The 22,741-nt window shown below is 33.1% G+C and overlaps 1 protein-coding gene across 1 annotated transcript; it reads right to left on the bottom strand.

Annotated features, from left to right (window-relative positions):
• Positions 1-18,798: 18,798 nt before the first annotated feature.
• Positions 18,799-22,477, bottom strand: LOC143576632 (diacylglycerol kinase 4-like). The gene is made up of 12 exons (XM_077060678.1): positions 22,151-22,477; positions 21,672-21,794; positions 21,452-21,589; positions 21,262-21,347; positions 21,095-21,182; positions 20,923-20,998; positions 20,763-20,845; positions 20,605-20,675; positions 20,420-20,497; positions 19,473-19,560; positions 19,279-19,395; positions 18,799-19,212 (listed from the first exon to the last, which is right to left on the bottom strand). The coding sequence occupies exons 1-12, from the start codon at positions 22,475-22,477 to the stop codon at positions 19,054-19,056; spliced, it is 1,434 nt and encodes a 477-aa protein (XP_076916793.1). The 3' UTR covers positions 18,799-19,053.
• Positions 22,478-22,741: the final 264 nt, after the last annotated feature.

Genomic DNA, 22,741 nt, shown 5'->3' with positions numbered 1-22,741 from the left:
AGCGTACCACACAAAATGTCATATGAATCGCAACTTTAAGCTTTCAATGTGACCATGTTCCCTTTGTGAAAGGAATACGGTTACATTCCTAAGGATGTCATACAATTCATGGTGGTTCATGTGACGTGTGACTCCGACCCTCAATGTTTTACAATGTGTTTTAACTAAAACTCTGTCAAGTCGTAGTGATACACGAATACCCAGCTTTCAGTTCGATTTGATTACGCATTTTTGATTTTTGTGTTGGAACATACAAGTCATGTTGGTTCATGCAACGTATGATTCCAAAGACTCAATTGTTTATATTGTGGTTTTGATTGAAATTTGAAAAGTCATTGTGATATATGAATAGTCGAGTCTAAATTAGTTTTCTTTATTTATATGTACATTTATTATTGTGAATGTGATTTAAAATTTGAAAAGTCATGGTGATACATTTGTCGAGTTTCAATTCGTTTTCTTTGTTTATATCATTATACTATATATTAAAGGAAAACCTCAAGCTATAGTGATTTCGGTGTTGGTCCAATCAGTGACTGTCATGTGGCAGCCACTAAGTTTCTTTTTTTTTATATATTTTGAATTCTCTTTTTGTATTTAATGAATTAAAACTAATGCTATTAACTAAAATGGAAGCTGGTGTAGTGGTATTGTAGTGTTGTTGTAAAATACAAACCCGAGTTCGAATCTCTATTTAGCCGATTTTAGGGTTTTTTTTTTGTTTTTTTTGTTTTTTTTGGTTTCTTTATCAATAGAAATATATATTTTTTATTTATAGACTTCATATTAAATTAAGAAATGGAAAACGTAAGGGGTGTGGTGGTAAAGTTACTATAATATATTATGTTTTATGGGTGTCTGAATCGTTTTGTGTATGCCTAAACCTTTTGATCAGCGTGACGCGCCAAGGTAACCTCTAGTTTATTATTATAGTTTGAATTGAAATTCGAAAAGTCATGTCGATACACGAATACTATAGCTTCAATTCATTTACTCTATTTATATAATAAGTTATTATTGTGGTTTTAATAAAAAAATTTAAAATTTATGGTAGTACATGCACACTCAATTTTCAAATCCATTTTACTACTTATATTAAGTTTGTATAAAATTCATGGTGGTTCATCGATATTCTTATTTCATATTGATATATTTTCTATGTGGTTATTCAAAAATTTATGAGATAATTATTGAAAGGCAAAAACTTATGGACATTTTAATTTCGATTTCAAATTTTGTTTCATGCGATTTTATTTCTTTATTTATGTTTATGATTTATTTAGATTGATTCCGATTTTAGGAATGTTTCATGTAATTTCATATTTACGTCACATGTCACGCGAATCTTTCACGCTTTGCAACATGTCTTCTCGTTTTCCTAGGCCTCGAACTCAAAACTCAACCGGCAAAATGACAACCCAGATTATCAACCAACTGGCCGCCGTGATCGCGACCATGATAGCCCAAAATTCATCAAACCCCACACTAACCATAATAATAAATTCAAACACCAAAACTATGCATGAACTAATCCAAACCCATCACAACTCTTGGACACTCAAACCTAACCCAACGAAAAGCCTTACACGGGAACACACCCTTTGTGTAGCATGCGCAAATCCCACCACTCTACTACCATACAATGTTGAAATGCTCCAAATTGTGATAGTCCAGCCACCGCCTCTTGCCTAGAACCTATACATACTCAAATGCACCCATTTAATCCCACAACCTATTACCCCACCATTTTTCCCAACCATATGCCTTATCATATGCTTGTGCTTCAAACCTGCTACCATTGTAGTGACCCGAGCACACCCGCAATAATCAGAAAAGCCTAACTTGTTTCTGCCATTCAATACCTTACCCCGCATCCCTTGTCCACTTAAAGTTTATTCGTTTTCGACATCAATACTTAGTCTCTTCAAAATCATCAAGCATGTATATATTTAAAAAAAATTCATGAATACTTTTCCACATTTATTTCTTATGAACACCTTATACTTATAAGTTCAAGTGGGATTGTTTTTTTTAACAATACGTATTTAATAAAGTTAATTTTCTTCAAAAGAACTTAACGTCAATTCGAATTTTTCATTTTTATTATAATTATCACTACTACTACTACTACTACTACTACTACTACTACTACTACTACTACTACTACTACTACTGTTATTATTATTCAAATAAGATTTTTAAAATAAATAAAATATTTTTCTTCAAACAAGTCCTAAGCATTTGAGACTATTTATTTTTCTCAACGAGTCATTTTATCTAGCGAACCTCTATTTTCCAGGACACCGGCTAACAGAAAACCTTTCACATTAAAAGATTTCATAAATTCACAAACTTTAGCACTAGCTAAGAACTTTTTTTTTAATTATTATTATAAAAGCATCACCGTTTTGCAATCGATTTTCACAAACTTAAACGAATCTAAAAAAAATCATTTTTCCCTTATTTGTCAACGCCAATGAGTTTCAGTAATAAACCATGGCTCCGCCCCCATAATAACTTTCATACCACAAACCCACCTTCGAGAAGACAGGCATCGGAAGCTTCGTTTTGTTTCTTTCTTATTCATGTATAAATTTTTATATACATTATTCTATTCAGACATAATAAAAATAATTTTATGTATCTAATTCTTTCGAGGGTTATTTACGAAGTTTATAGTTGAGTTTGGTTCTTGTTGATTATTGAGCTATTTTCATTTGTATTTTCTCTCAAGCACGAAGTACAAATACATGCATCATCCATAGTTGCATTATTGAATCGGTTTACTTTTGTTATCTTAATCTCGTGGTCTATAACCGATTTCCCATAAACGTAATCGTTTAGTGGAAATTGGGATTATGAACATGTTTGTGTACATAGCTATCTAATAGAAATCGTATTCCTACATTGATTATCTATGATCGGTTACCTCTGAACAAATTTGTTTACTTAAAACAGGGGTTATGTTTATAGCGATCTAATAGAAGTCACATGTACATGTTGAGTTTATAACTATTTTTACACGAATAGTTTTGGTTATGTGTTTTTTTCTCTTTCCCGCTCTATGTTTCATCTAATCATCTTGTTATTATTGATCTCAATTTTTCGTCAATTTGAGACCAATGTTTTACTTCAATCTTGAAGTTTCAATTATTTACTCTGTTATTCTTAATCTCAATGTTGTCTTTATTCACATTGATATTTTATTTGAATTTTTATTTGTTTAACGTGTCATTATTGAATCCAAGAACTTAACCAATTTTGATATTTTGATATTAAAGTTTCGTTTATCTATTTTATTCTCGAATCCAATGCTTTATCGACTTACGTGTTCTATTTGTTAGCTCAATGTTACATTTATTTATCCTGTTATTCTCTACTCCAATATTTCGTCTAATTATTATGATGTTCATGACCTTAATGTTTTCATTCATTATTCTTATTATTTTAGGTTACTCTAGAATCTCGCTTAGTTCGTTTAAAACTTCAATAACGTCGTTTATTTTGTTTTCAATGGTTTCATTTATTTATTTTGACCTAATATTTTCGCTTATCCTTGATCTCAAGGATTTGTTTATATCTTTTGTTAATTGTGATTCTTATGGTTCATTATTCTTGAATTTCAAATTTTCATATAAAAATTTATTGTATTTATTGTATATAACTTAAAACCCACACAATGGGACGGATTATGTGGACCATCCAACGATAAAGATAATTATGGGTTGACACATAATTATCAAAGTGCTAGCATGGAAAACATAATGAGTACGGTTGTGTGAAATAACTCAAAACTTTGAATGATTTTGGAAAACGAGACAAATGTAGTATGATAAGGACATGATGGATACGGCGCTAGTACATCCTATATATAAATGTCCTTGTTATATTTTCCATTTATGGCGTCTTTCGGGCCATACAAAGATCGGCGTTATTCCTTTTATTTCATTACGTATATATAAAATTGCTAAAACTTTTAACAACTCCATATACTAGTTGTTTTCTTTTAAAATTTTGTTTTTACTTTAATTTAGGGACGAATTTCTAAAAGTTGTGAATCCTGTAACATTTGTTAATTTTCAAACCTGAAAACCTGACCCATTTTAAATTTTCGGTTTCGTTTATATATATATATATATATATATATATATATATATATATATATATATATATAGGGGAGATTTCAAACGAGAACCCCTTTGAGTTTTAAGAACTCGAAAAAACTTAGTGTAATGATTTTTTTTTCGAATTTTTTTTTACACATGCGTAATATATGTAAGTTATATACATGTAAAAAAATTACAGAATTTTTTACGCACCGAGCCGACTTTTTACACATGTGTAACGGACGTAAAAGTTAGTGTAACCACTTACATCTTTATTTTCTCTCCTATTTTGACTTTTTTGCCTGATTTAATCTCAACCACATATTTCAATCCACCTAATTAAATGTGTGGCCTAGAATGGAGTTCTTAAATTCTTACACCTCAACATGGTTCTCAAAAGATCCCTCCCCTATATATATATATATAGGGAGAGGATCAAGAGAAACTCATCTTTAGGGAGAAAACTTAAAAACTCCTAAAAAATTAATTTTAATTAAATATAAAAAAAATATTTTCAAATTTCCGTTTTTGCCATTATTCTTATATTTTGGTCTCCTACACTCGAAAAAAAATAAATAAATAAAATTAAAAAAAAAACCCGCTGTAATGCACATACGTATTACTGTGCGAAACCATTGTATTACACATGTGTATTACTATCTATTTTTAAGTTTAATAGTGTTTAGTTGTATTTATTCAATATTTGTGTATTGTATATGTGTAGTAGTGTTGTATTATATGGAAAAAAATTAATAATAAAATAAAAGTCGATGTAGTGCACATGTGCGTTAATGTTGTATTACACATACGTACTAATGTGTAACGATCTGCGTATTAGTCTTATATTGCATATATACGATAGTGTGTATCAAGATGTGCAATAGTGTTGTATACTATGCAATACAAACACTTTTGCATACATGCAATGCACACCATTACACATGTGCACTACACCGACGAGGTTACCGACAAAGTTTTTTTGTTTTTTTTTTTTTTTTGGAACCAATGACAACATATAAGAATAATGGAAAACAGAAACTTCAAAAAAATAAATTTTAAAACGTTAAAAATAGTTTTTAGGTGTTTTTAAGAGTTTTTTAGTTTTCTCTATAAGAGGAGTTTTCACTGGATCCCACCCCTATATATATATATAATTTCAAGTTTCGTTTCATGTATGTATGTGACATCCATCATTCTTTTTATTTGTATTTGCGTTCGTTAAACTGACCCGTTTTGTCGTTTCGATGTATTCTCGTTCATCTTTCATAAAATACAATATTCACGAGGATTTAAGTTTATCGTTCGTTCATTTTCTATTTCATTTTGATCAATTAGCGAACTCTAAGGTTTAAAGTTTTTATTTAAATGATTTGCTAATTATACGGTTATAATATGAAAACATCCAAGTTTTACAACTTTTATATTAAGTTAACATTTCAAAGTTAAGGTTGGAATTCTAATTATATTTTAATTTCTGATTCAAAAGAACTTGAAACGGGGTTCATTATTGTAAAATAATTTAAATTATATTATTTTAATAATTAACCCTACCCAGTCAGACCCTAACCCACGTTTTTCCGGCAGCGAAGTCCGACCACCGTAACTAATTTCGACAACCCTTAAAACATCATAAAACTTGCATAATAATTCAATTAAAGCTTGGAAATCACTTAGTCAATAACGAAAAAATCATAATCGTCAATAATAACTCGTTATAACAACGATTAATGGGTAAATCAACTCATAGCCCACTGGATTTTTAATAAAATTCCAATAATGAGCAATAAGCATCATACGCTCCAATTGAGCTTATAAAAAGCCTCAAAATCAATGTCTAAACTTGTCCCAATCATCAATTTATTCAAATATCCGTTCTATAATCCTGTAATTAAACGTCCACGTTCGTTTTTTGGCTAACTTCGTTCCCCATCAAATCATCACGCTATTAGGCAATTGTTATATGTCTTATGATCATTCCCAGTCGTATATTAAAAACCCTTAAACTAATTTCGTCAAATATGAAACCAAATTTACGAATCAAACCTAGGGTTTGTAGGTTGAAAATGAACACCTGAAATATAATATATATATATATATATCTGTTTCTGTTCTTTAAACCAAATACATGCTAGTTCAGTTGGTTTGTTCCCTTGTTTATGGTCTTAGAGACCCGGGTTCGATCCCGAGTCAGACCGTTATGTTTCTTTTATTTTTTTAAAATGAGTTTTCTTTTATTATAAATTAAAATTAATTTGTTAAAAATTATTACAAATTATTTTAAGGTAAATAAATTAATTATAAATTAAATTTATTAAATTTCCATCTAAAAACCAACTTTTTGTTTTCGTTTCTCGAAACCCGTTAATATTATTATTTCCATCTCGATAATATTTTATACGCTAAAATAAATGTATTCGGGATAAAATGATACTATTAAAATCCGTACTTTGTAAATGACAAAATTCTCATATTGATAAATTAATAGTTAAATAATATTAAAATAGCAATAAACCGTTAACTTACCGTTGAAGCTTAAAAATAATATTATAATATAAAATGCCCTAGAATAATAAAATATATATTAAAACAATGCATAATCTCTAAAACAAAATTTTATAACTTATATAATTCCGTTAGTTAGTTTTTAATTTTGTATTTTTAATTATAGTTCGTGAGGTTCGATCGCTACGATTTCTTTAACGGGCTTTCGGCTTTTGTTTCGATGTCATTGACAATTTCAAAAGTGAGTTTCTCACACCCCCTCTTTAACGCTTTTACACACTTTGGGGGTAGCATATATATCATATCAAATCAATTACTTAGTTATTCATATTTTCAAACTACAATTCGCATCATGGACTTTTGTGTTACTTGATTACTTGCTCAAAACTTACTTGCATGTGGTATCCTCAATAAGTACGATCATACGCCCCCTTTTGCACTCAGGACCATTTTGTTATGAGTGGGAAAGTGTCTCATTATCTGAGTGCGTTGGTTGTTACCAACTTGAAAGGACCTTACTTGCTCGATTATCCGAATACGTTGGTTGTTACCAACTGGAAAGTACCTTACTTGCGCGATTATTACACATGTCTCATGGAATTGTATGATTTATATATATATATATATATATATATATATATATAAGCAAAACTTTTATGCACTTACCAACTATTCGTTTAGTTGACCTTTATTATATATATATATATATATATATATATATATATATAGGTACAGTTATTAGAAGAGGAGACATGGAGAAGACACTAGTACTTAGGTCATATTAATAAATAGACTAGTTGTTTGATTTTTCTTATAATGTAATTTCTTTGTTTCAAACTTGTGTATTTGATATTTAAATTAATTAATGATAATATTGTCACTTAATAGTGTCACATGTGTTTTGAGCAATCTGTACATCACACTCAGACGTTTACGCTTAGGCCGGGGTGTTACAGGAAAATAGTGGGAGAAACCTCAAGGACAAATCACATCACCTCATCAGTCCATACTTCCTCCCAATTCTATCGCATGAGAAAAACAATGGGCTGGGGGAGGGGGGGGACTTGAAGAGGTAGGGTACCAAACCCACCTGCCAAAGTGCACCTTTAGGCGCTGGATTACATCCTGTCAGGCGCCAAACATTCCCTGACACCTCGGGAAATGTAGTGCCAAAGATTTTTATAGATATGGTGCAAAAATAAAGTATCTTAACGAAAGGGACGCCCAGCTAATAAGGGAATGACAACACATTGATAATAGTACTACATAGTACAAACGTCACCATCAGTCAACTGCTTTACCCATCAACCATCCAGGCGTACGTGAGAAATTGATGGAATTCCTTACATGGCAGGCGACCCATATCTTCTCTCTTTCAACCCGGCTATAAATAACACTCAAACCTCAACTTTAAAAGGATCTGAACTTTAAGGCGAGAACACTAACTAGTGCTCCACGATAACTGATATTCATTATTCATTCAATCTTCTATACTAATTCTCACGCCGGAGGGAGGTTACGAGAAGATCCCGCCACCTATTCTCGTAACGAGCTTATGGTGTTCTGTTTTGTAGGTGCTTACACTCAGATTGGCTGGATTACGTTTAACCCCGTGAGAAATACTTGACTTCAACCTGAGGACTAAGTTATTAGACCAAAGGTTGAATCAGTGTTTCTTTAGATACAATTAACACGATTGATAAGAACATAATGATAAAACTAATTTTCCCATTTTCTTCAAACACAAACACAAACTGTTTAACATGATTAATAACGCCTATTTTAGTGACACAATCCGACACAACATGAAACGTCCTGAAACATTTAATATTTAACAACTAATAAAATAAAATAAATATAACCAAAAATTAAAATCCTTAGTACTAATACTTTCAAGAACAATTCTTAACATCTAACTATGCTATTAAAAGAAGACTTATTATTCACATGACATTCAACTAGGCCCTCCATCTTGCAAGTGTACAAGTTTTCAATTTTAACAAATTCCACTTTATTGTCTATTTTAGTTTAATTAAAATTGTTCCATTTTGTCGTTTTGAGCCGAGATGATAAAATGAAAAATATGTTGTTGATGGGAATTGAACTCAATACATTGCTTTTAAAATATTTGTGATTTATCAACTCAACTGGGTTGAATTAATACTAACATTCTCTTTTCCTTAATAGGTATAGATTCGCAACCGTTCATTTTAATTTCTTTTAAAATACAAATACAAATTATTCTTACTAATCTATATATTTTAAAGAGTGTGTTATAAGCTATTAATGCTTTAAATGATTGACAATATCATTTAAGATAAAAAAAAATTAAACGTCTTTAATTTCATTGAATTCTCCATGTCTATCGCTCTTCCACATTCAATTCGATTTAATCAATGCAGGAATTGTAAGTATGAATAATATTATGTGTCATTTCTTTTTTGTGTTCGGTTGATTTTAGGATGCGTTTATAAATCCATTATGTTTGGGTATATTGCTTCTATTACGTATATCCATTATCATTTTAACGATAGATTATGTTAATCTATTGTAATTCGATTTTAGATTTATTTCAAGTTCATGCCCACCAATTAATGCTCTTTACTCGTAATAACCCATTTTAATATTCTTGTTGTATATATTTGAATGGTTTATGATTCGTTTGAATTAGGATTTTTAACTTGAATTTCAATTTATATTTTTTTTCTTTTATTTTTTTTCACATTATCATAGCATTTTTTTGTCTTTTAATCTGCTTCATGTATTTTGATTTGAAAATTAAAATGTTTGGGTTATACCAATTTCATAGAAATGATTGTATGCTATGAGTTTTTTGTACCTCATGTTCTGTTATATGTCATATTAATATGTCTTATGAGTTACGATTTGATCATTTATATTCTTTTTTACATTACATAATACATATTAGAGATATCATCATAACAATTTATTTACTCTACACCTTCTAAACCACATATATTTGTGTTAAACTTATTATATGTTAGATTAACACTAATAGTAACAAATAGTATAGTATAAAAATATGATACCAACCTTAAATTTTTTATCATTTAAACTTCATTCTATATACGTATATAAATACAACAAATTTCGATTGTTTTTAATATTAATTATGTAATACCTTATGATTTATAAAATTATAATGTTCATTATGTAATATATATATATATGATATTCTATATTTTCACTTGTCTATTGCACAGAACACTAACCTAGTGTTTTAATAAAGGTTCATAAAAGTTTTAACTAAAAATACATAACATACTTTATTAAAATCAGATGATATGAGTGTAAGAGTATTTGACGGCTAGGGTTTTAGGATTATAAATATATATATTTAAAAAAATTAAAAATATAAATATGTATAATGGGGAATAATTTCTACACAGGTTAAGACAAAACATAAATAGTGTCTTACATGTTTATGACTCAAAACATGTTAAGCATAAACTCAAACTTGTTTTAATGTGTGGCGTTATTCGGCCCTTGATAGAAATCGCAAGCCCTAATCGTAATGTAAGCCAAGAAAAAAAACTAAATAAAATTGTGTATTCGGATTTTTTCTAAAACAAATAACGAGCAGTGGCGGAGCCACATTATACACATTGGGTTCGGCCTAACCCGGTGTTTTTTCGAATTTATATATAACCTATAGTATTAAATTAACGACCGAACCCATTAATTTTCGGCGAACGAACCTAGTATCAATTAAAAAACATTCGAACCCATTGATTATGAAAAAAAAAGTTAATTTTATTTTAGAAATGAGTATTTTTTAATAAATATAAAAATTGCTAACAAGCATATAAATGAGCCAATAATAATATATAGATTGTAAAAAAAACACAAAACTATTCATAAAATAGATAAATAAACCTAAAACTCAATTAACATTCTTAAATAAACACATACCTAAATAAAAATTAAATATAAAAAAAAACAAAAAGAACAACGATCAATTTATGTTTCTGTTGATCAGAGTCGAGACGTCGTCTACTACTCTAATTGTCTTTGACTCTTCACCAATTCGCCTGAGGGCTTCAACCATCGTCTCACCTTTGGACTTCAACTAGATAACAACAATGGTTGGCCAATTATTTCTTTGATTGCTTCAAGACTTCAAGGCTTCATTCGATTATATGAACATGCTTGCAATTGTTATATTGAAAACGAGTTCTTTTCGAAAGTCGTGATTAAAGATGTTATGAATCGTTTTTAAAACATGAAAACGTGTTAGGGACAATAATAATATGTAATATATTTTTTATTTAATATAACTTTGTATTCTTTTTTAATGTTAACGATATACTTTTGTTATGATAGTGATACTGTATTTATTTAATCGAATGACCGACCCGACCCATCTAGGCCCGAAAACTCTGACGCAGGAAAAAAATCAAACATCAAAAAAATCCGAACCCGTTAGAAAAAGTTTCTGGTTCCATAACTGATAACGAGTACAATTTATTAGAGTTTAAAAGGATGTTTTAAAACATCCTAGTACCAATTATCAATCTCAACTGAAATTTAAAAAATAAATAAATAAATTTTCTTATCCTCCGAATTGATTTGTTCCTTTTCTTCTTTAAGTTTGGATTTAAGCTACAAACATTACAACAAGCTTGTTAAAAGTGTGTCGAGACTGTAGCTTTGAGGACCAACTTCTAATGGTGAAATATGGTATGTGATATGTGTGTGGAACTTCGTTACAGAAAGAGTTATGTAATATTCCCCCTCTCATATTATCAATATTGTCCATTTACCCGTAAAGAACCCACAGATTTATTTTTTGTTGTCTTTATAAAGGCTTTTCACGATGTCGCCCATCTTAGTACTACTCCTATCTGAGCACGATTAACTATAAATTTCTAGTCACATCAACTACCATTAAGCCCTAAACCCGTATGTGATATGTGAGATTTGGCTAAGTTGTTACAAACACCCATCCCCCCCCCCCCCCCCGGTGGCGCCCCCGCGGAAGATGTTTGTCCCAGCATTGTAACCAGACATGAGTGCGTCTTTTACCATTTGTAATATTTGAATCGCGTACCATCAATATTGTCCATTTTGCTCACAAGAAGCTTACCGATTTGTTTTGATTGCTCTGATGGGGACTTCCCATAACGTCACCCATCCAATTACTACTCTCATGTAAACACATTTAACTGTATAGTCCACCATGACAATCAAAAACAAATTTATAAGCTCTTTATGGAAAAGCAGACAATAGTGATGCTTTGAAAGGCCAAATATTAAATGTTAGCATGCTCGTAGATAAACTAATTGCATAGAGTGAGAAAGGCTAGAAAGACATTAACTTAAAACAATCGTAATTCTTTAGAATTGCATAGACATAAGATACAGAAGAAAACGTCGTCCTGAACGTTAATAAATCTTAGTGAAGTTTTGTGAAAGTCTCGAACCCATGTATATTGGAATTCAAATATGCATACGTATCCCATCCTATTTTAGGTCGATATCTCTTCCTCATTTAAGACAATCTTTTCTAATTTGTCTTTGATTTGCTTTTATAATTCTTTGTATTTAAAGGTTTTAATTATGCTTTATTTTATAATATATCAAAACGAATAATAAAAACCTTTTAGCACCATTGATTTCTTCATGGCATCAGAGCTATCATCGATCAAGCTCTAAACCTGCCCAACCTTCTTAATGCTAAGCCTTGATTTTCCAGTGGATGCCATGGCTGGAGATACGACTCCGCCTGCCAACAGACCCACTACAAATTATCCCGATCACAATTCACCACTCTACCTTCATGCCTCAGATTGCCCTTAACAACTACACGTAAACGATACCCTAAATGATCATAACTATACCAAATGGTCACAATAGATGATGAACTTTCTCTTTGCCAAAAATAAGGTGAGTTTCATTGATGGTTCTCTTAAGAAACCCGACAAAAGTTCACCCGACTACATGTTATGGATGCGTTGTGATGCCATGATAAAGGGATGGCTCACAACGGCTATGGAAAAGAAACCAGGAGTCGCGTTAAATTCACTGCAACATCTTTCGAAATCTGGTCCGATCTTCGAAAGAGATTCGGGAAGGATAAAGTACACAACAAAGAGGGTTGTTTCAAAGGGAAAGGCTACCGGGAACGGTGGCCTGGTAACGAAACTAAGCGCAATGGAACCAAGGCTGCCTATGCTGAAGTCGGCACTAGTCCCATCCCTGGTCTTTCACAGGAGCAGTACCAACTTTTTCTCGACACCTTTACAGGAGACAGGCACGCACAAAAAGGTGAGACACGACGTATGGCCAACTTTGCAGGTAAAGAGAAAAGGGAAGATGACTGGGTGGTGGACTCGGGAGCCACCGAGCACATCACATGCGGCTCCAATTTCCTTGACAACAAAATCGAAAGTAACTTTGAAGCTCCGTTTATCATTCCTAATGGGACTAAAGTTCCCATTAAGGGAAGGGGCAATTGCACTCTAAAAGGGGGTACACAAGTCAAGGACATACTTTACGTCCCTGATTTTAATTGCAATCTTTTATCAGTCGGACGGTTGGCCAACGATTTGAATTGTGTGGTCTCATATCATGCAAAAACTGCACACGAAGAACTTGATTGGTGTTGGTAGATACGAGAAAGGACTATACCGGATGGAGATGATCAATCATGGGAGAAAAGCAATGGTGGTTAGTAATAACACCTAGCATAAGAGGTTGGGACATGCTTCCGCTGATAAACTCAATGAGATTAGTTTTCTTAAAAATGCTAGTTTCAATAAAACATGTGATTCTTGTTCTAAAGCAAAACAGGCAAAATCCTCGCTTTCGGGTAGCATTAGCAAAACTGTTGGATGCTTTGATTTAGTGCATTGTGATGTTTGGGGTAAATATCATACGCCTTCGTTTGCCGGTGAACAATATTTTTTGACCATTGTCAATGATTATAGCAGAGCCGTATGGTTATTTCTTCTAAAGTTTAAACACAAAGCTAGCGCACATCTAAGGGATTTTCAAAAAATGGTTAAAACATAATTTGGAAAAGACATTAAAAAGATTAGATTTGATAATGGCGGAGAATTCACATCTAATGAAATGCTAAACTTCTACAAAGAAAACGGAATTTTGCTCGAAACCACTTGTCCCCACACGCCCCCAACAAAACGGTGTTGTTGAGAGAAAACATCGCCACCTTTTGGAGACCGCTCGAGCACTAAGATTTGAAGCTAAATTACCAAAAAATTTTGGGGAGAATGTGTTTTGACAGCCACATATGTCATAAACCGACTACCCTCGGTGGTCATCGGAAACAAAACCCCTTTTGAATTACTTCATAACCGAAAACCAGATTATGATTTCATGAGAGTTTTCGGTTGCTTAGCGTATTACCAAAACACCAACACTGGTGGAGACAAGTTTGAAATGAGGGGGAGGCCTGGGGTTTTTTTAGGTTATCCACCAAGGACGAAGGAGTATAAAATTTATGATTTTGAAAACAACAAACTAATTGTGTCTAGAGATGTTAAATTTATTGAAGATCAATTCCCTTTTGAGTGTGTTGCTACTGATTGTCAACAAGAAGACATTTTTGAAGGGGCATACATGTACGATGATGAACAACCAAGTAGTGGGCCTGGTGAAAACAATGGCTCATTGCAAAACCAAGAACCTAGTGAACCAAACAGTCCTCTGCCGATGCCCAGGTCGGAAGCTCATGAAATGCCACAAAATCCAAATGATGCAATTTTCTCATTACATGACCAAGCCCAGGATTTAAATGAATCTAAAAGCCCAATTGATAATTTTGAAGCACAACATACTAATATTGAAAGAGTTAAGAGAATAAGAAATCAACCAGGCCACTTAAAAGACTTCCACGTGCAGCTTCCTACATCCATAGATCCGACTCGTCCCGTATCTTGTCCAGCCTCTTCAACGGTACATCCCCTTTCTAATTTTGTGTCGTACGAAAATTTTTATAGTGATCACAAAGCCTTTTTAGCAGCCATCGAATCCATCGATGAGCCAAAGAGTTTTAATCAAGCTATGCAGGACGAAAAATGGAAAGATGCCATGCAAAGGGAGATTCGTACCCTTGAACAAAATGGCACATGGACCCTTGAGAGCCTACCAGAAGGGAAACGGGCTATAGATTCAAAACGGATTTATAAAGTCAAATATAAACCAAACGGCGATGTTGAGCGCTACAAAGCTCGCTTGGTAGCTAAAGGATTCACAAAACAGGAAGGAATCGACTACCACGATATGTTTGCTCCAGTAGCTAAGCTGGTTACGGTTCGAACACTTCTTGCTGTTGCCACTAAGAAAAATTGGCAAATTCATCAACTTGATGTTAACAATGCATTCCTTCATGGGGATTTGAATGAAGAAGTTTACATGAAAATACCACAAGGATTTTCTAAGAAAGGGGAAACTAGAGTATGTAAGTTACAAAAATCTCTTTACAGGCTCAAACAGGCTTCACGCAATTGGTATCAAAAGTTCACAACATCTCTTATTGATCTTGGATTTAAACAATGCAAGGACGACTATTCTCTTTTTATTCATAAACAAGGCAATAACTTTGTGGCAGCTCTTATATACGTGGATGATGTCATCATGGTTGGAAACGATCATGATAAAATACAAATGGTAAAGGAAGAGCTTGACAAACGTTTTAGCGTTAAGGATCTAGGGGTTCTCAAGTATTTTCTTGGAATTGAAGTGGCACGTACATCAAAGGGCTTAGTTTTAAGCCAAAGAAAGTATACTCTAGACATTCTTAAAGATTGTGGATTAGAAGGGTGTCGCCCAAGTTCATTCCCTATTGAGCCGAACGTGAAACTAGACAAAGGTGAGTCAGAGCCAAAAGTAGACAACCACCAATACCGAAGAATGGTAGGTTGGATGCTCTATTTGCAAGCCACAAGGCCTGATATCACATATGCAGTTAACATTCTAACTCAGTTCATTGGTGATCCGAGACAAAACCATCTAGATGCTGCCCATCGGTTGCTCCGATATCTCAAGGCCACTCCTGGACAAGGAGTCCTTTTACCACGAGAGAGTGGAAATAATCTCACAGCTTATTGTGATTCTGATTGGCTAGGTTGTACGTTCACGAGACGGTCTCGAACGGGATATGCTCTTATCTTGGGAGGAGCTACTATTTCATGAAAAACAAAAAAACAGTCTGTTGTTTCTCGCTCATCTGCTGAAGCAGAATATCGTTCCATGGCTTCCACGGTTAGCGAAGTGTTGTGGATACGCTGGCTTCTAAGAGAATTGGACGTTCTTCTGGACGGGCCTACACCACTATTTTGTGACAATCAAGCGGCGAGACAAATAGCTAATAATTCTGTCTTCCATGAAAGAACCAAACATGTTGAAATGGACTGTTATTTCGTTCGTGAAAGAGTTGAAAGTCAAGAAGTCAGCATTGTTTGCATTGACTCCAAAATGCAAATTGCCGATATATTTACCAAAGGATTGGGAGCGCCTCAACTAGAATTCCTTCTTGGCAAGTTGGGTGTTGTCAACTTACACATTCCAACTTGAGGGGGGAGTATTGGAATTCAAATATGCATGCGTATCCCATCCTATTTTAGATCAATATCTCTTCCTCGTTTAAGCCAATCTTTTCTAATTTGTCCGATACCATCCTATTTTAGATCGATATCTCTTCCTCGTTTATTGCCAATCTTTTCTAATTTGTCTTTGATTTGCTTTTATAATTCTTTGTATTTAAAGGTTTTGACCTGCTTTATTTTATAATGTATCAAAACGAATAATAAAAACCTTTTAGCACCATTGATTTCTTCAATGTATTTGAAATATAAAACATAGTCCTGTGGCTTTCCGCAACAATTTAGGTTGATGGAACATTAAGGCCGCATCTATATGTACATGAGGATATAGCTAGAAGTGTGACCTTCCGCATATTTACAATCAAACTCGACACGCAAATAAATAACCCCGAAATCTATATTTATACTAAGCATGGTAACATAATTCAAACTCTATAAACCTAAACAATCCAAACTAAAAGTTTTATACCCTTTCCTTTCGTATCTTCTTATCCGCTTTCTTCTTTCGAAGCTAATCTAAATTATTACAACAATCACCCCTCTTCATTTTGACCCACTTCACCTTGGTTCTTACAAGAATAGCATAATCCCTTCCTTCTTGTACTAATCACAGAAATCCAATCCTAAGATATAATCAAGAAATCTGAACAAGTCATTCTTTGTGCATTCTCAATCTCCTTATCACTTTTTCTGTCTTCTTATCGGCTTTTCTTCTTTTGATCCGAATTAAGCCTGGCAAACTAGCAGGTACGGGTTAGGGTCAGAACATGTTTCAAGCAAAACGAGTTCAGGTCAAAATGGATGTTATAAAAAAGAAGTTATCAATTTGACTTTGGTCAAAACTGGTTTTAGTCAAAATAAAGTCGGGTTAAAATAAGTCATTTTTTTAGGAAAGAAAGAGTATGAATGACCATTAAGGATTGGGCAAGTCTTGGGCTGATCGGGCCAATTTAAGCATCAAGTCGGGTTTGGACTGAATCGATATTATTAGGGTTGTTCACGAGCCCAGTCGAACCGAGCGAAGGCTTGCTTGTTGCTTACCGAGCAAAGGCTTGCTCGTTGCTTGGCTCGTTTACAACCGAACCGAACCGAACAGCTGAAATTCGAACTGAGCAAAAAACAAAACGAGCCAAAATCGAACAGAGCATTTTTCGATTGAACATCGAGTGATTTCGAGCATTTTTTATTATTATTTTTTTTCACTTTAAAATTATCGATAAGAAACAAGTTTGAATGCTGTAAATAATATATTTTGTAAACAAAAATAGTAATTTTTAGACAAACGTATAATAAGTTGTAAATTTTTAGGAGAAAAATGCTTGAAATGAGATATAATGAGCATGTAAACAAACTTTTAGTATTTTGAAAACTTGAATCGAATTAATAAAACTATAAATTTAACGAAATAGGAAAAGTTTTAAAGGATTTGAAAAATTGTATACTATTATTTTATGTGTGTTGTCTATATATTTATACTAGCTTTTATCCCCCCCCCCCTGCGCGTATTACGGGGTTGTTTTCATTTTTCGTTTCTAATATTTATATTTTTTTGGATTTTAATTTATTTATTGTAATAAAGTTAATAATATACATAGTGTTTTATGATGAAAGGGTTTCACAAATAAATGATATGTTATAACCCGTTTAAAAGCTATCTGGATTTGGTGACCCATGACCTGCTTATTTTTTTTTACTATAAAATTGTTTCTTAATTATAAATAGTATCTTTTTAAAAAAATGGATATTAATTTTTAGTATATCCTTATTTTATAGGATTTTCACATCAAATATTTGGTATGATTAATTTTAATATTATGAGATGTTATAACCCGTTTAAGAGCTATCTGGGTTTGGTGAGACCCATACCCGTGAAATCGGGTCAAATGCATGAGAAGTCTCCATTTACAAATAAAGCAATCTGGTGACTTGAGAAAATTTAGGAAGCAACCAGAGAGGTTTTAAAGACTTTCGTTTATATATATTTAATATATTTGTTCATATATAATTATATATAAATAAATTAAAAATATTCGAGGCGAACCGAACCGAGAGGACCTTTGCTTGTTGCTTGGCTCGTTTACAAACTGAACCGAGCAGAGCGGCTCGTTTACAATCGAGCGAAAAAACGAGCGAGCATTTTCCGAGCGAGCGGCGAGCGAGTTCGAGCGTCGAGTAGTTTGGACGGCCCTAATTATTATCGATCAAAATATAAGTTAATATCACTTTAATCCATATGTAGACAGTAGACGTATACTTTAAACCACTCGAGTGAGCATGTGAACAGCTAAGAATCCGTAACGAATCCAGCAAAATTTTAGAGAAATCCCAAAACCAATCTTGTGAAATATATATTGATAATTATTCATTAGCAGGTGTACATTTTTTCACACAAGTGTACAACTCTTGTTGCATAAGGTATAGTCACAATCTTTTTTGCGTTGATCTTTTTAGAGAAAATCTTGAAATGGGAACTCTTTGAACCGTTTTTAAATTAACAAGTTTTATAATAGCTTCTCTTTTAACACTTTCACAACTCAACTTATTATCCAATATACAATTTACCTTTTCCCAAATCAACTAAATTGTTGAATATTGGGTCATAATTGGCACACCTAATCGGCCTACCCTAATCCAAATCATTCCAACATCCGACAACTTCATAGTACATTTCGATTCAGACAAGGTTGAACCGGTACTGAAACAGAACTATTTACACCCCAAGTCTTGAACACTCATACTTCACAAAGCCACACTACTAACAACAAAACAACTAAGATTTACAAATAATTACCAACCATACAATTTTTTTTACTTTTATAAGACAAACAAGCATTTAACACATCACTAAGTTACACAGCTTACTCTCCATTGACCATAACCGACTGAAAAGGCACCCGCTTGATGTCCACAAATGTTGAGAACTCGTTGTTCATCGGTTGTTTCCACGGTTCTCCATCCATTTGCATAAAACCTTCTTTCCACGCTCCACCCCTTAACTCAAACCGAATTTCACTAGCCTGAAAATCACAACATAATTTTTTTGAAAAAGAAAACCCTACTAATAAATTATAATAAATAAATACCTGTGCAATGTGTTTGGCGGAAATAAGCTCGACCATAACAAACGATGCATGCCATCCATGTTTAAATCCGAAAATTTCTAAAACGCCATCATCTGCTTTAGCCTCAACAAACCCTCTCTGTATTTTAATGGTTAAATTTAAAACTAGATTTAACATTGATTTGTTATTATAGGATTTTGATTAATAAAAGTTACCTTTTCTAAATATTCTGGCTTCAATTTACCCCATGGATTCCTTCCACTTGCATAGCTATGAAGATTTAAAGCCACTAAAGACCTAACACTGCAACACACACATGTTCTCATTTATTTAGTAAACAAACAAACGCGACCAATATTGTATGTTTGTTAAGTTAAGCGAACAAACACTAACACACGTCTCGTACGCTCATCTATGTTCGTGAATGTTCATTTATTTATATTCATTAACGTCTGTTCATTTACGTTTGTTTATGTACATTCATTTACCGTAGTGCCCGGAGTAGCAGGCTTCCTTAGCTTAGAAAGCTAGCTTACTAACGCATTTAATAAATTTTTTAGGTCCATTACAATTTAGTCTAGTTTTATCAACTTTTTAGGCCTAACTAATTGATGTTTACATTTACTTTTGATTGGTTTTCGCTAAGTTATGTTCGATTATCTATGTTCAGTTATGTTTGTTCGTTTACGTTTATGAACCGTTCGTTCATCTTACAAACATAAACCAACACAAACACATTCATTTTCTTAACGAATGAACACGAACAAGAAACCGCGTTCGTTTATGTATGTTCAGTTATGTCCGTTCGTGCAACGTTCATTCATATTGTTAACGAACGAATATAATCGAACACATTCATTTTTTAACAAATAAACATGAACAAGAAACCAGGCTCGCTTAATTGTTCGCATTCAATCATTTGTTCGGCTAAAGCTAATCGAACAAACATAAACATGGCTCGTTTGGTTCCTTTACTACATTGAATAAATGAAGTTGCCCAAGAAGGGTATTTTAGACATTTGACAATGTAATCGAGCATTTCTTCAAACTATATGTCAAGTCAATTCTTCAGATCAAGCAATCAAGTAAACACCTTAGGTAACATTAACATTACAAGAATTAAATAAGCAAGTAATATAAAAATAACATATAATAACCGCACCTTGAGGGGATAGTAATCGGCTCCCATGTTGTGCTATTGAGCCTTTTAATATGCAGCTTCAAGATATTATTTAGTCCCCTGGTGTTGACAACATTATTGTCAATCAAAAACAAACTTTGACCCGTCCCGACCCGCCCGTTTTAACCTTTTACCCAACCCAACACTTCAAAGTAATAAAATCTTACCTTAAACCAGGATCAGCTATACAAGGCGTAAAAAACCACCCTTGTTTGCAACTATAACTTGAATAAATTATCTGCAACCGAACAGAAGTCCAACAAAAACCTTAAGCCCCGAAAAAAGTCAAAACAGTTGACGTTCTAAAAGCAGAATAAGGATATACCTTGTTTGAAATAGGACCTTGTGCAAGATAAGGTTTCTGATTTCTTAGATGATGAAAGCCATAAGCCACTTGGGCATCCATCCCTGCAAAAATTAAAAATAAACCCATACTTAAAAAATAATAATGATAATTAATTCGGAATATACAATAACATGCATACCTATGCTAAAGTAATTATAGAAGACTCCTTGGTAGCAAGAAACTTTTTCAGGTAATGCTCCTTCGACTTTTAAATCCTGCAGATAATGAAAAAGGGTGAAAACTTTCCAATTATTTTGTTGAAATAAAATTGGTAAAATGCATATAATGTTAACAAATAGTCAAATATTAACCTGATCAAGAACAACTTCTTCTGATTTTTTCAAAGAATAAGGTGTGTCTAAATCTGCACCCGCTGGCATTGATATTACAAGATTCCAACTGTGCATAACAAGATAAACAATTTATTCAAAAAACAGTTAAAAGTTTGTATAATGAAGCTCAAGAAAATGTAACTAACCTATCGAGGCGGCTAGTTGGGTTCTTAATTGTCTTATCAAGAGTCTTCTTCATAGCTGTTTTCCAGTTGTAAGGAAACGAACCACCCTGAAAATAAGCCCAAACACATATGAAGTGCCCAACCCGTATCCGAAAACCAAAAGCAGACGGTCATTATTATTACCATCAACATGATTATTATAAGTACTTACCCATCCAAAACTTCTGGATAAGTCGTTACCGGTACCGAGAGGTACAATTGCAGTAGGCGGGACTGGGTCCCGACCCGTTTTATGAAGCTCCCCAAGACACCCGAGAACCCAACCCACGGTTCCATCACCTCCCGCAACCTGTCAAATTATATTAGTTATGTTAAAATTTAAGGTTATGATAAAATTTAATGAATATGTTAAAATGAAGCATATTACATACCACAATCCTCAATCTTTCACGGGTTTCTTTAGCACAATTGTCACCAAGACTAACAACTTTCTCGAGGCAGCCAAGCCCGTATTGAATAAAATCTTGTGGTTTGACTTTTAGAAGGTCAAAAACCTGGAATTGAATAAAAATTAATTGAAAATTTTTTAAAAAATAAAAATAAAAGGCCCATCTTCCACATTGCAGAAACATCAATTTATTTGCATCTAAGTTAATTATTATTCTGTGTCTATAATAATTATTAAAATTCAACAGTTCATCATAATGAGGTTCATATTTTTTTTAAACAATATTTATTTATTTATTAATTATTTTTTTTTATGTTTGTCATTCATAATACACAAAGCCCTAAATCTGACACTCAAAACATACAAATTTCTCCAGCATACTCAATATAAATCACTGTGTTCAATAAGATCATATAAAATAATAATAATAATAATAAGTGCAGGTTAAATAGAATATATAACCTGTTCTTCACTCATCAAATCCTGCAAGAAGACTTTAAGCTCGGGGCCCACACGGCCACCGCTTTTGGAATTGATAAAAACAACCAATGGCGACTCCGGGGCGATCGGCGGCGGCGTGTCGGCGGTGAACTCAAAATGACGTTTTCCGGCGTCAATATCTTTGGCGGCAATGGCGTCTTTCATGGCGAGGCGTAAATACTCGGGCATCGTAATCTTGTGGCGTAAGTCCTCTTTGCGGATGCGTACGCCGGATAAGGACCAGCCTTTGAGCGATTCTATGACTGAGGAGCGTACGGCCACTTTAGGCTCCGGTCCAGACGAGTCCATTGTTGTCGATTGAGTTGAGTTGAGTTGAGTTGAGTTGGTTGTTTAGGGTATAAGGTGGGTGTTGGAATCGAAGATTGTGTTTGTTTGCGTGTGCAATTGACTTCCGTGGCTTGTGGTTTATTATTATTATTATTATTATTATTATTATTATTATTATTATTATTATTATTATTATTATTATTATTCTTCGAAGAGAGAGAGAGAGAGGGTATACGGAGAATGGGATTTTACAACTCGGGGCTGTTTTCTAAATATTGGGCTTCT

Source organism: Bidens hawaiensis, unplaced genomic scaffold (assembly GCF_021521415.1).
Source record: "Bidens hawaiensis isolate Kalapana, Puna unplaced genomic scaffold, B.hawaiensis_p1.1 tig00028248_1, whole genome shotgun sequence".
In the NCBI taxonomy this organism is placed as follows: domain Eukaryota; kingdom Viridiplantae; phylum Streptophyta; class Magnoliopsida; order Asterales; family Asteraceae; genus Bidens; species Bidens hawaiensis.
The sequence above is the reverse complement of the archived record's forward strand: the minus strand, read 5'-3'. Positions and strand labels throughout refer to the sequence as shown.